The sequence below is a fragment of the Pongo pygmaeus genome, chromosome 2 (genome assembly GCF_028885625.2).
Source record: "Pongo pygmaeus isolate AG05252 chromosome 2, NHGRI_mPonPyg2-v2.0_pri, whole genome shotgun sequence".
In the NCBI taxonomy this organism is placed as follows: Eukaryota; Metazoa; Chordata; class Mammalia; order Primates; family Hominidae; genus Pongo; species Pongo pygmaeus.
In genome coordinates, this window is record NC_085930.1 from 120242503 (window position 1) to 120257855 (window position 15353).

A 15353-nucleotide genomic window follows, 5' to 3' on the forward strand; every position below is an offset into this window, starting at 1 on the left:
TTAAAATTCATTATGAAAGAAAAATGTAATTTTATCTCTTCTTTTTTTTAACTGGAAGTAGGAAGGGAAGAATGTACAAGTGTCAGAACCTTATTTTAATATTTTGCCTCCTGTGAATTTATTCAGTATGGCACTTCCCAGAGACCTTATTTCACCTGAGTGACAAAAATGACATTAAAATCGATAGTAAGGGAAGAAAAAACATAGAAAAACATATTACCTTAAAATTTGACAATTTTTTCTCAAGTTTCAGTCATACATTTAAACCTTCCTTATTCTAAGTCAGCAAATGCACATTGAATATGTGTTTAGCATCCTTGCTGTATCAAAGGACTGTTTATTATGTCATGTGCTGTTTCTTAAGTGCACAGGTACAACATGGTGACTATAGTTAATAACAATGTATTGTATACTTGAAAATTGCTAATGAGGGGATGTGGAATGGGGAGATGTAAGTCAAAGTATACAAAGTTGCAGATCTATAGGATGAATAAGTCTAGAGATCTAACAGACAACATGAAGACCATAGTTCGTAATATTGTGTTATATTTGGGATTTTTGCTAAAAGAGTAGATTTTAGGTGCTCTTGCTACACACACAAAAGGGGTAACTGAGATGATGGATTCATTGATTTGCTTGACTATAAGAAACGTTTCACTATGTATATGTGTATCAAAACTTGTATACATTAAATATATAAAACTTTAAAATTGAATTTATAAAAAGAGACTTGCCAAGAGAATAGATTTTAAGTGTTCTCACCACAAAAAAATAACTATATGAGGCATATGTTAATTAGCTCAATTATAACCATTCCACAAATATACATATTTCAAACATCTGCCTTCCATGCACCTACACATCAAGAATTACTGGGAGAATAGGCCGGGCACAGTGGCTCGCGCCTGTAATCCCAGCACTTCGGGAGACCGAGGCAGGCGGATCATGAGGTCAGGAGTTCGAGACCAGCGTGGCCAACATGGTGAAACCTCGTCTCTACTAAAAACACAAAAATTAGCTGGGTATAGTGGCAGGTGCCTATAATTCCGGCTACTTGGGAGGCTGAGGCAGGAGAGCCGTTTGAACCCAGGAGACGGAGGTTTCAGCGAGCCGAGATCGCACCATTACACTCCAGCCTGGGCGACAGGGTGAGATTCTGTCTCAAAAAAAAAAAAAATTATAAACCCACACGTAACATTTTTATCCACATAAGTGTCTTTTCTTCAGTGGTACTTGTATAACTCATTTTTGTGACAGTTCTTTTGGAAGGCATTTCTAACGACTGGTGGACTCATTAAGGAACCTCATCTCATTGTGTGAGTCTGTGTTTGACCAAAAAAAACAACTATGTTGCCCACCTTGATTGCTACCTTGATTTGCCATACCTTATTTCCAAAACACTTTGGTTCATTTTCCCAAAAACAAAATTGCAGAGTTAATAAAGACTAGCTCCCTGTGAGGCTAGCCAAGTCAGCCATAAGCTCTGAGGGCTGATTTAAGGAAATGTTTGTAATCTTGTTAAGATAGTCTTCAGCAGTTGTTCAAACTTGGGGAATGAAACACCTGGGACCTCGAAGTTCTGATTGTGTGTGAAAAACAAAAATCATCAGCACTGTCATATACTTGTACCTCAGGTAGGTAGGTGATTGTAGTATTAATCACCTGGCTGGGCATGATGGCTCATGCCTGTAATCCCAGCCCTTTGGGAGGCCAAGGTGGGAGGATTGCTTGAGGCCAGGAGCTCAAGACCAACCTGACCAACATAGTAAGACCCTATCAGTATATAAAAAAAAATCATCATCACCTGATTATTTTTGAAATGTTCTCTAGTGTCTCACAATAACCATCTTTCTGTCCTTTCTCTTTGTGCTTTCCTCTGCAGGTGAAGGTTGCTATCCTTAAATACATAGAAACTCTGGCCAAACAGATGGATCCAGGAGATTTTATAAATTCCAGTGAAACTCGCCTAGCAGTGTCTCGGGTCATCACTTGGACAACAGAACCCAAAAGTTCTGATGTTCGGAAGGTATGTTTTAATCATAGATGGGAATTGAACAATGAGAACACATGGACACAGGAAGGGGAACATCACACTCTGGGGACTGTTGTGGGGTCGGGGGAGGGGGGAGGGATAGCATTAGGAGATATACCTAATGCTAAATGACGAGTTAATGGATGCAGCACACCAGCATGGCACATATGTATACATATGTAACCTGCACATTGTGCACATGTACCCTAAAACTTAAAGTATAATAAAAAATCAGTATTATACAAAAAAAAAAAATGAGGTTTAGAAGATAAATTGGGAAAGCAAGTCAGTTATTATGGATTGCCAGTGAAGGAAGCTAATATTTTCAGGACCTTAGCAATTAGCAGTGAGTTATGAAGAGCTTTTTAAAAAATCTTTAAAATTGTTTCAAATTTTATCCAATTAATGTGAGCATAATTTTCAAACCTAGAATCAAAAGTAGCTGCCTTTACCACAATCCTCCCTCTAATTTTATAACCATTCAGAATATTTCAAATCATTCCCCTTGCATTTACCTATACATTTCAAATGAGAGCTTACACTATTGTTTATCAATTTTTAGACTTTTTTTTATCTATTGATGAAGGTAGACATTAGGTATATCCGTCTATCTTGGTAAGTGAGGACTTAGCTTTCTCATACTTTCTGTATCCTTTCTAAGGTATTCATAAACTACTTATGAATCAATTACTAGTTATCAGTAGAAAAGATTTACATTTGACTGTGCAGGTATTCACTTCTATACCAAGTGATTTGTGACTGCTTTCTTTCTTATAGAAACGTAATTTGTCCTGGAGTTGATAATTTGTCTTGCTTTTTCATTTGCCTACATTTTTTTTTTTTAAGTATCATAATATTTTCAACATCTCTGCCACATGTGTATGGCTATTATTTTTCATATGCTCAAAAGCATAGATCATTATTTTATTTTCTAGAGAGCTCCTTCCTAGACATTCTGTTGTTTTCTCCAGTTTTGACATGTTTCTCCCAGGCCTGCTGCACACACGTCTGCCTGCAATTGAGCATCTTCCTGAGACTTATCTTCATCCCTGTTTGCTTCTTCTATCTTTTTTTTTTTTTTTTTTTTTTTTTGAGACAGTCTCGCTTTTTCACCCAGGCTGGAGCACAGTGGCATGATACTGGCTCACTGCAACCTCCACCTTCCAATTCAAGTGATTCTCATGCTTTAGCCTCCCGAGTAGCTGGGATTACAGGCACCCACCACCACACTCAGCTAATTTTTGTATTTTTGGGGTTTCTCCATATTGGACCAAGCTGGTCTCAAACTCCTGTCCTCAAGTGATCTGCCCACCTCGGCCTCCCAAAGTGCTGGGATTGCAGATGTGAGCCACTGCACCCAGCCTGTTTCTTGCATCTTATATTTACTTCTATTTACTTTCTTTTCTGGTGAATTATTTCCATCAACATTTGCTGCAAAAGGAGTACACATAGGCCGGACGCAGTGGCTCATGCCTGTAATCTCAACCCTGGTAGGCTGAGGCAGGCGGATTGTCTGAGCTCAGGAGCTTGAGACCAGCCTGAGCAACGTGGCAAAACCCTGTCTCTGCTAAAAATAAAAAAAACTGGATGCAGTGGCATGCACCTGTAGCCCCGGCTACCTGGGAGGCTAAGGTGGACGGATCACTTGAGCCCAGGAGGTCGAGGATGCAGTGAGACAAGATCGTGCCACTGCACTCCAACCTGGGTGACAGAGTGAGACCTTATCTTAAAAAAAAAAAGAAAAAAGAAAAAAAGTACACAGAATATACATTTTTTGTGATCTTTATTTCCAGTGATGAGCACTGCATCTAACAACAGCAGAATATTCTTCTCAACTACACTTGGAACATTCTGCATGCTAGGCCATGAAACAAACCTCAATAGATTAAAATGATAGAACGAATACACAGTATGTTCTCTGAACACAGTAGAATGAATTTAGAGTCAATAATAGAAAGGTATTTAGAAAACCCACAAACAACTCACTCTTAAATAATCAGTGGGCCGAAGAGGAAATCAAAAGAGAAATAAGAAAATACACTAAGAAATACATTGAGATGAATGAAAATGAAGACATGGCATACCAAAATGTATGGGATAAAGCTCAAGCAATGCTTCTAGGGAAATTTATAGCTGTTAATGCCTACAATAAAAAGAAAGCTCTCAAATCAGTAATCCAATTCACCACCGTAAGACACTGGAAAAAGAAAAGCATACTAAACCTGAAGACAGCAAAAGAAAGGTTGTAATCAAGATTAAAGCAAAAGTTAATGAAATAGAGACTGGGAAAACCAGTGAAACCAAAAGCTGGTTCTTTGGAAAGATCAGCAAAATTGACAAACCTTTAGCTAAACATATCAGGGTAAAAAGAGAAAACATTCAAATTACTGGAATTACAAATGTGCTGGGTGTGGTGGCACACACCTGTAATCCCAACACGTGGGTGTGGTGGCTCACACCTGTAATCCCAAGGTGGGAGGATCGCTTGAGGCTGGAAGTCTGAGACCAGCCTGGGCAATATGACAAGACCTCATCTATGCAAAAAAAAAATTCAAAATTAGATGGGTATGGTGGTGCATGCCTGTAGTCCCAGATACTCAAGAGACTGAAGCAGGAAGATCACTAGAGCCAAGGAGTTCAAGGGTGCAGTGAGCTATGATCGTGCTGCTGCATTCCAGCCTGGATGATAGTGAGACTCCCAACTCAAAAAAAAAAAAAAAAAAAAGAAATGGAAAGAAACCGTAATTGTTACGTATTGTAGCAGGAAATCACTAGAAAATGTCTCAAGCTGATAATGAAGAGGTAATTGTATAAGCCTCTCAATCCTATCAGTAAAAACAAGCATTACAAAAGGGAACTCTGGAGAGCTGAAAAAGGGAATTAAGATTTATAAAAAGATGGCCAGGCACAGTGGCTCACGCCTGTAACTCCAGCACTTTGGGAAACCGAGGTGGGTGGATCATGAGGTCAGGAGATCGAGACCATCCTGGCTAACATGGTAAAACCCTGTCTCTACTAAAAATACAAAAATTAGCCGGGTGTGGTGGCACGCGCCTGCAGTCCCAGCTACTCAGGAGGCTGAGACAGGAGAATGGCTTGAACCCAGGAGGCAGAGGTTGCAGTAAGCCGAGATTGTGCCACTGCACTCCAGCCTGGGCAACAGAGTGAGACTCTGTCTCAAAAAAATAAAAATAAAAAAATTATAAAACATTTTCTAAAACTTTTTTTTTTTAATCTGTAAGTATGTATTTGATTTAAAGACTTAAAAATTATTTTAACGTAACTACTGAGCTTATAAAAAAACTTAGATGAAATGGACAAATTCCTAGAAAGATACAAACTACCAAAACTTACTCAAGAAGAAATAGATAGCATGAATAGAACTATAACAGGAAATTGATCTAGTATTCAAAAACTATGCACAAGCCAGGCACAGTGGCTCACACCTGTAATCCCAGCACTTTAAGGAGGCTGAGGCAGGTGGATTGCCTGAGCCCAGAAGAGACCAGCCTGGGTAACATGGTGAAACCCTGTCTATACAAAAATTAATTGAGTGTGGTGGCATACACCTGTAGTCCCAGCTATTCAGGAGGCTGAGGTAGGAGGATCATTTGAGTCTGGGAGGTCAACGCTGCAGTAAACTATGATCACAACACTGCACTCCAGCCCGAGTGACAGAGCAGCACCCCATCTCAAAAAAAAAAAAAATACATAGGATAAAACTGCACAAAGAAAAGCCCAGGCTCAGATGGCTTCATTGGTGGTAAATTCCACCAAACAATTAATATCAATTCTTCACACATTCTTCGAAACAAACAGAAGAGGAAGGAACACTTCCCAGTTTATTCTATGAGACCAGTTTTATTCTGATACCAAAACTAGACAGAGACATCGCACATCAAAAAAAAACACTATAGACCAGCATCTCTTTATGAATATGAATGCCTTAATCTTCAACAAAATGCTGGCAAGCCAAATTTAGCAACATATATGAAAGAATTATATACCATGACTGTATTAGTTCGTTTTCATGCTGCTGATAAAGACATACTTGAGACTGGGCAATTTACAAAATAAAGGTTTAATTGGACTTACAGTTTCATGTGGCTCGGGAAGCCTCACAATCATGGCAGAAGTCGAGGAGCAAATAATGTCTTACATGGATGTCAGCAGGCAAAGAGAGGGAGAATGAGCCAAGTGAAATGGGTTTCCCCTTATGAAATCATCAGATCTCGTGAGACTTATTTACTACCACAAGAACAGTGTGGCAGAAACCACCCCCATGATTCAGTTATCTCCCACCAGGTCCCTCCAACACGTGGGAATTATGGGAGTATAATTCAAGATGAGATTTGGGTGGGGACACAGAGCCAAACCATATCAATGACCAAGAGGGATTTATCCCAAGAATGTAAGGTTAGATTAACATCCAAAAATCTATTAATGTAATACACCATATCAATAGTAAAAATACAAAAACCACATAATCATCTCAATAGATACAGGAAAATAAAACACTTAAAACAGGAATAAATCTTCTTGAACTCCGATTTGGCAGTGGATTCTTAGATATGGTATCAGAAGCTTAGGCAACAAATGGAAAAACAGATAAGCTGGATTTCATCAAAATTTAAATTTTGCAGTATTCTAAGAACAAGAATACTGATGTGACTGTAGAAATTATTGGCACATTTTTAAGTCACAGAGTAATATGATTTATGTTTTTAAAGATTATGCTGTCTGATGTGACGAAAATGGACTAGTATAAGGGAGAAGAAAGAAGAAAAGGTAGAGCTGATGTTGAAAGGAACCTAAGTCCTCATCTATTGTAGGAAATCACTAGAAAATGTCTCAAGCTGATAAATAATTTTATAAGCCTATGAATCCTATCAGTAAAAAGAAGCATTACAAAGGGGAACTCTGGAGAGCTGAACAATGGAATTGAGATTTATAAAACTTTTTCTAAAACTGGTTTTTTAAAATCTGTATATGTGTATTACTTTGATAGACTTCAAAAATTATTTTAAAAGAAATATGAAATATATCTAGTAAAACAAATATGACATTAGGAAATTTAAAACCACAAGAAAGGAAGGATATGATCAAAATATACTAACGCTATAGTATTTTAAGTCATGTGGTGTTAGTACAGAAATAGACAAATAGTTCAATGGAACATGAAGGAAGGTCCAGAGATACTTAGGTTTATATAGGAGATTAGTTTATTATACAGGTGTCACTTCAAGTCATGAGGAAAGGATATACTCATAGGTAAATGGTTTGGGAGCAATTGGGATATCTGTCCCTACTGGGCAAATAAAGCTGAATCTCCAAACCAAAGTAAACTAGATGGAATAAAGTATATATTAACAATTACTAGTTCATTTGCTGAAGTTTACTTGTGGTCCATTCAATGTGGTGGTTCCAAAAAAGGTATGAGATCGTAACGTTTGTTTTCAAACTGCAAATATTAATAACTTTATTTAAGCACTATTAACATGTTAGATACCCAGAGTATATACCCACACAACTTATACTTTTTTGTTTTTAACAAAGTGTGCTCATAACACTCTTTTTTTTTCCCCCTTTTAAGTCTCACTCTGTCTCCCAGGCTGGAGTGCAGTGGCATGATCTCTGCTCACTGCAACTTCCGCCTCCCAGGTTCAAGAGATCCTCTGGCCTCAGCCTCCCAAGTAGCTGGGATTACAAGCACACACCACCACACCCGGCTAATTTTTGTGTTTTTAGTAGAGAAGGAGTTTCATCATGTTAGCCAGACTGGTCTCGAACTCCTGACCTCAAGTGATCCACTTGCCTTTGCCTCCCAAAGTGCTGTGTGAGCCACTGCACTTGGCCTGTTACAGCAGTCTTATAGTTTTTCTTCAGCAGTATATAATAGACCTTTCTCAATTTCTACATTGAGAGCTATATCATCTTCCAAGATTGTGTTGTAGTATTCCATTGTTCCAATGTAACATAATTTAACCATTCCCCCTAGTGTTGTATATTCAGGTGTATTTTTCATAGAGTGGGTTCAGAAAGGTCCAAAATGAAGTGTGCAGATTTGGATACAAGTCATGTGATCATAAATGATTTTAGTTTCTTTCTCCTTAAGTCTCTATATAATTTGAATTTCAAAGTTTGTCTTTTAGTAATACAGTTGATTACTTCAGAAGCAGAAAAGAATTGTATAACTTTTCTTAACTGATCTGAGTAAGCTTTATTTTGTTCCCATTTCCACAGAACAGACTTACTTTAGCTTCAAATTGTAGAGTTATTAGGTTAACTGCTTGTGAGAAGATTAGATATTATTTATCCTTGTAATCGTTTATTAGGAAAACTAAAATACTGTAGTAGTATGTAACAGAGTAGCCCTGGAAACTGTCATGGTTAACTTTTCCATTGTCTGTTAGGTCATATTTGTTATGCTTTTCATATCCCCTTCTTACCTTAAAAAAAAAAAAAATGGTAGGTCAATATTTTTTTTTTTTATCCTTCCAACTAAACAGTTTGAAAGCAAATAAGAATATCTTCCTTTTCCCTGGGAAAGATGGTCAAGCTTTGTGCTATTGAACAGAAATGTAGGGGAAGAAAACAGTCTTGTTTGAGTAACAAAAATATATTCATCTACTGTATGCCTTTGTTTTTTAGGCAGCACAGTCAGTGCTGATTTCATTATTTGAACTCAATACCCCAGAGTTTACAATGTTATTAGGAGCTTTACCAAAAACTTTTCAGGATGGTGCTACCAAGCTTCTTCATAATCACCTTCGTAACACTGGCAATGGAACCCAGGTAATTGTTACTTATTTTCTTGGCTGTTATACAATGTGATGGTTGATTTAATAATAATTGCTTTCTTTTATACAAAGTAAACTTGATCCTTAATATATAATTTTTGCAACTTTATTTGGCAGCATTTCCTGAGCAGAATTAAATATTGTCTTGGAAAGAATAGAGTCCCTATGCCTGTCCTGTTTATATTATATTATAATTTGTGTGCATTAGGATAGTGGTAAACAGTGGCCAGGTATGAACAAGAAAAGCAAAATGTGAGCAAAACATAGATGAGAGCACCAGCTGGAAGCCATTAGAATCAGGACATGCTCTTTAGATGAACCAATTCTTATCTGAAGACTAACAGGGATGACTTATTCCAGGGTTAACAAATAAGATTCAAAGGAGGTAGTGCTTTAAGAAGTGTGGTCACATTAAATGATCACAGGCTTGTCAGTCCATTTATACTTGGATATGCAGGAATTTGTTTTGAAGAAGTAAGTTCTGAGTAAATGAAACATTTAAATATGTATATTTATGTGTATATACATATATATATTTTTTACTGGTATGAAATAACTTACATTATATGCCTAAAGAATTGAACTGAAGCATTAAAAAGAAAGACATTTGATGGCAAACAAAGGAGGTATACTGATGGCAGGCTTAAGGTAAAGTCTGAAGAGGGTTAAAAGTAATCCTAAAACAACTTCTTGTGAGCCAGAGTCAGTCATCTTTTTAAAGGGAGTAGGTATTATTTCATCATATCTTAAGAATAGACATATTAATAGTATGACCAGATTTAACTCCCTTGGTGTAAAGCAAAGTCAAGGAGGGATAAAATTTGAGCATTAGTAATGGTTAGAAGAAGGAAATTAGCTCAGAACAGGAAGCTAATTTAAAATTATATTCAATCCTTGAGGGAAAGGATGTTGATAATATTTGAGAGCAGGAAGCAGGTGAGAACAGAAAAAGACTAAAGAGTTACATTACTAAGTAGGGAGAAATTTTCGCCCCGGAAACCAGACATAAGTACATGAATATTTAAAATATTGACCTGTAAATATGGCCGTTTAATATGGTTCAACCTAATGTTTGTGTGGCTTCCTTAAGAGTTTTTTTAAGTGAATTTACCTGTAATATGTTAATATTTCTTTGACTCCCTTTATCAGAGTTCCATGGGGAGTCCTTTGACAAGACCAACACCACGATCACCAGCTAACTGGTCCAGTCCTCTTACTTCTCCTACCAGTACATCACAGAATACTTTATCTCCAAGGTAATAAAAGGATGATTTTTCATGACGGTTTGTATTTGTAAATTCCCATTCTTTTTTTTTTTTGAGACAGAGTCTTGCTCTGTCACCCAGGCTGGAGTGTTGTGGTGTGATCTCAACTCACTGCAACCTCTACCTCCCAGGTTCAAGCAGTTCTCCTGCCTCAGTCTCCCAAGTAGCTGGGATTACAGGCGCATGCCACCACACCTGGCTGATTTTTGTATTTTTGTTAGAGACAGGGTTTCACCATGTTGGCCAGGCTGGTCACAAACTCCTGACCTTAGGTGATCTGCCCGCCTCAGCCTCCCAAAATGCTGGGATTATAGGCGTGAGGTACCACCCTTGGCTGTAAATTCCATTCTTAAAAAAGCAAGCACTAATATAATTCAAGTCAGTTCCCACTTGACTTGAAAGGTCTTAGAAAAGTAGCAACTTAGCAAATTAAAAAAATTTTAAGTTTATTTGAAAGCCAACTACTTAAATGATAATATATAGGATTCTTGTTCTTGCGATAGTTTACTGAGAATGATGATTTCCAATTTCATCCATGTCCCTACAAAGGACATGAACTCATCATTTTTTATGGCTGCATAGTATTACATGGTGTATATGTGCCACATTTTCTTAATCCAGTCTATCATTGTTGGACATTTGGGTTGATTCCAAGTCTTTGCTATTGTGAATAATGCTGCAATAAACATACGTGTGCATGTGTCTTTATAGCAGCATGATTTATAGTCCTTTGGGTATATACCCAGTAATGGGATGGCTGGGTCAAATGGAATTTCTAGTTCTAGATCCCTGAGGAATCGCCACACTGACTTCCACAAGGGTTGAACTAGTTTACAGTCCCACCAACAGTGTAAAAGTGTTCCTATTTCTCCACATCCTCTCCAGCACCTGTTGTTTCCTGACTTTTTAATGATTGCCATTCTAACTGGTGTGAGATGGTATCTCATTGTGGTTTTGATTTGCATTTCTCTGATGGCCAGTGATGGTGAGCATTTTTTCATGTGTTTTTTGGCTGCATAAATGTCTTCTTTTGAGAAGTGTCTGTTCATGTCCTTTGCCCACTTTTTGATGGGGTTGTTTGTTTTTTTCTTGTAAATTTGTTGGAGTTCATTGTAGATTCTGGATATTAGCCCTTTGTCAGATGAGTAGGTTGCAAAAATTTTCTCCCATTTTGTAGGTTGCCTGTTCACTCTGATGGTAGTTTCCTTTGCTGTGCAGAAGCTCTTTAGTTTAATTAGATCCCATTTGTCAATTTTGACTTTTGTTGCCATTGCTTTTGGTGTTTTCGACATGAAGTCCTTGCCCATGCCTATGTCCTGAATGGTAATGCCTAGGTTTTCTTCTAGGGTTTTTATGGTTTTAGGTCTAACATTTAAGTCTTTAATCCATCTTGAATTGATTTTTGTATAAGGTGTAAGGAAGGGATCCAGTTTCAGCTTTCTACATATGGGTAGCCAGTTTTCCCAGCACCATTTATTAAATAGGGAATCCTTTCCCCAATTCTTGTTTTTGTCAGGTTTGTCAAAGATCAGATAGTTGTAGATATGTGGCATTATTTCTGAGGGCTCTGTTCTGTTCCATTGATCTATATCTCTGTTTTGGTACCAGTACCATGCTGTTTTGGTTACTGTAGCCTTGTAGTATAGTTTGAAGTCAGGTAGTGTGATGCCTCCAGCTTTGTTCTTTTGGCTTAGGATTGACTTGGCGATGCGGGCTCTTTTTTGGTTCCATATGAACTTTAAAGTAGTTTTTTCCAATTCTGTGAAGAAAGTCATTGGTAACTTGATGGGGATGGCCTTGAATCTGTAAATTACCTTGGGAAGGATGGCCATTTTCATGATATTGATTCTTCCTACCCATGAGCATGGAATGTTCTTCCATTTGTTTGTATCCTCTTTTATTTCCTTGAGCAGTGGTTTGTAGTTCTCCTTGAAGAGGTCCTTCACATCCCTTGTAAGTTGGATTCCTAGGTATTTTATTCTCTTTGAAGCAATTGTGAATGGGAGTTCACTCATGATTTGGCTCTCTGTTTGTCTGTTATTGATGTATAAGAATGCTTGTGATTTTTCTACATTGATTTTGTATCCTGAGACTTTGCTGAAGTTGCTTATCAGCTTAAGGAGATTTTGGGCTGAGACAATGGGGTTTTCTAGATATACTATCATGTCATCTGCAAACAGGGACAATTTGACTTCCTCTTTTCCTAATTGAATACCCTTGATTTCCTTCTCCTGCCTAATTGCCCTGGCCAGAACTTCCAACACTATGTTGAATAGAAGTGGTGAGAGAGGGCATCCCTGTCTTGTGCCAGTTTTCAAAGGGAATGCTTCCAGTTTTTGCCCATTCAGTATGATATTGGCTGTGGGTTTGTCATAGATAGCTCTTATTATTTTGAGATACCCATCAATACCTAATTTATTGAGAGTTTTTAGCATGAAGGGTTGTTGAATTTTGTCAAAGGCCTTTTCTGCATCTGTTGAGATAATCATGTGGTTTTTGTCTTTGGTTCTGTTTATATGCTGGATTACATTTATTGATTTGCGTATATTGAACCAGCCTTGCATCCCAGGGATGAAGCCCACTTGATCATGGTGGATAAGCTTTTTGATATGCTGCTGGATTCTGATAATATATAGGATATGGAATTTTTTGATAAGTGGAAAGAAAACCTACTGACAGCCTTTTTAAATAAATTACTGCTTATTACATTAAATGGCATAGTTATAGTTCTCAGAGATGCTGTATAAATCCAGTAAATTGAAAACTGTCTTTCGATTACATTATACTACTCAGCATAAGTGGTGATGAGGTCAGTTATAATGATGAGTTTAAAAAATTAAGCTTGCAAACAAAACATATAAATAACAAATAGGGGAATGTTAAATATATAATGAATATATGACATTATATATGTATCACATATAATGAATTACATATATGTCATATATAATGAATTACATATATAACGTCATATATCGTAAATATATGACATTAGGTCATATGGTTTTCATATTCAGAATGATTTATTTCATATTCAGAATGATTATAACAGAATGATTTATATTCATATATTATATATTATTATGTTTTTATATATTTAACCCTGTTTTTATATTTATTATATATTTAACCCTTCCCTATTTGTTATTTTTATGTTTTGTCTGTAAGCTTAATTTTTTTTCGTTATATATGTAATGAATCATATAGATATTATAATTCATTACATATATATCTATGTAATTCATTATATATATAATGATATATGAATTATATATATAAACATATATAATAAGTAAATAGTGAATATATACCTCTAAGGAAAAAATATGACTGAATGAGAGATTGGTCCTTAATGCAAAATAAAAGATGTGTACAATTTTCACACACTTGTATGATTCAAGCATGAGCTGGATTTCAAATGACATTCTTGACTGCTTTAGTAGACTAAAATTTTATTTCCTTTTCCTAGCCTTTTGAACAATTGTTTACGTAGAAGTTTAACATCACTGATCATTAGAGAAATGCAAATCAAGCCCACAATGAGATACCATCTCACACCAGTCAGAATGGTTATTATTAAAAAGTCAAAAAAATAACAGATGCTGGCAAGGTTGTGGAGAAAAAGGAACACTTTTACACTATTGGTGGGACTGTAAATTTGTTGAACTATTGTGGAAGATAGTGTGGCAATTCCTCAAAGACCTAGAGACAGAGATATCATTTGAGCCAGCAATCCCACTACTGGGTATATACCCAAAGGAATATAAATCATTCTGTTATAAAGATACATGCACATGTATGTGCACTGCAGCACTATTCACAATAGCAAAGACATGGAATCAACCTAAATGCCCATCAGTGATAGACTGGATAAAGAAAATGTGGTATCTATACACCATGGAATACACCATAGCCAGCCCCAACTCCTTCTTAAAAAAACTTTTAAGTTCAGGGGTATGTGTTCTGGATGCACAGATTTGTTATATAGGCAAATGTGTGTCATGGGGGTTTGTTATACAGATTATTTTGTCACCCAGGTATTAAGCCTAGTGTCCGTTAATTATTTTTCCTGATCCTCTCCCTCCTCCTACCCTCTGCCCTCTGGTAGGCCCCAGTGTGTGTTGTTCCCCTCTATGTGTTCATGTGTTTTCATCATTTAGCTCCTACTTGTAAGTGAGAACATGCAGTATTTTGTTGTTGTTGTTCTTGTGTTAGTCTGCTAGGGATAACGGTCTCCAGCTCCATCCATGTCTCTGCAAAGGTCATGATCTTATTCTGTTTTTATGGCCACACAGTATTCCATGGTGTAATTGCCACACTATCTTGCACAATAATTCATTCACACGTGTAATCCCAGCACTTTGGGAGGCTGAGGCAGGCAGATCACTTGAGGTCAGGAGTTCGAGACCAGCCTGACCAACGTGGCAAACCCCCATCTCTACTAGTAGTACAAAAATTAGCCGAGCGTGGTGGTGCGTGCCGGTAGTTCCAGCTACTCAGGAGGATGAGGCAGGAAAATCACTTGAACCCAGGAGGCGGAGGTTGCAGTGAGCCGATGTGCTACCACACTCCAGCCTAAGTCACAGAGCAAGGCTCCATCTCAAAAAAAAAAAAAAAAGAGTTGGTATTTATAGTTAATAGCTTGATTTTTGTCATTAGCCATATATTATAGTGTGCTTCATCAAGTTATTCATTAAAATTATTGGATAATACATCAACATCTAAGAAACATATATTGCAAATATTTCCTAGCCTATTTTTTCCATGTTCTACATATGTGATAAATTTGGTAGCTAAATTCCAGCTTCAGTTGAATTTCAGCATTTGATTATAAAGTTCATGTCTGTAACATATAGAGCAGAATGGCTCACACTTGCAATCCTAGCACTTTGGGAGGCCAAGGCAGGAGGATCACTTGAGGCCAGGAGTTTGGGACAAACCTGGGCAACGCATTGAAACCCCATCTCTACAAAAAAAAATTTTTTTAAATCAGCCTAGCTTGGTGATGTGTGTTTGTAGTCCTAGCAACTTGGTAGGCTGAGGCAGGATGATTACTTAAGCCTAGGAGTTCAAGGCTGCAGTAAGCTATGTTTGCACCACTGCACTCCAGTCTGGGCAGCAGCAAGACCCTGTCCCTTAAAAAAAAAAAAAAAAAAATTGGCCAGTCACAGTGGCTCATGTGTATAATCCCAACACTTTGGGAGGCCAAGGTGGGCAGATCACCTGAGGTCAGGAGTTCGAGACCAGCCTAGTCAA

General features: G+C 37.3%; 1 protein-coding gene across 50 annotated transcripts in view; it reads left to right on the forward strand.

Annotated features, from left to right (window-relative positions):
• Positions 1-15353, forward strand: part of CLASP2 (cytoplasmic linker associated protein 2) — a 213514-nt gene that overhangs the window by 157858 nt on the left and 40303 nt on the right. For all 50 annotated transcript variants that reach the window (XM_054483475.2, XM_054483442.2, XM_063662062.1 and 47 more), the window contains 3 exons: positions 1883-2026; positions 8684-8827; positions 9982-10088. In XM_054483475.2, the coding sequence (XP_054339450.1) occupies positions 1883-2026; positions 8684-8827; positions 9982-10088 (395 nt within the window). The remainder of the gene's footprint in view (positions 1-1882; positions 2027-8683; positions 8828-9981; positions 10089-15353) is intronic.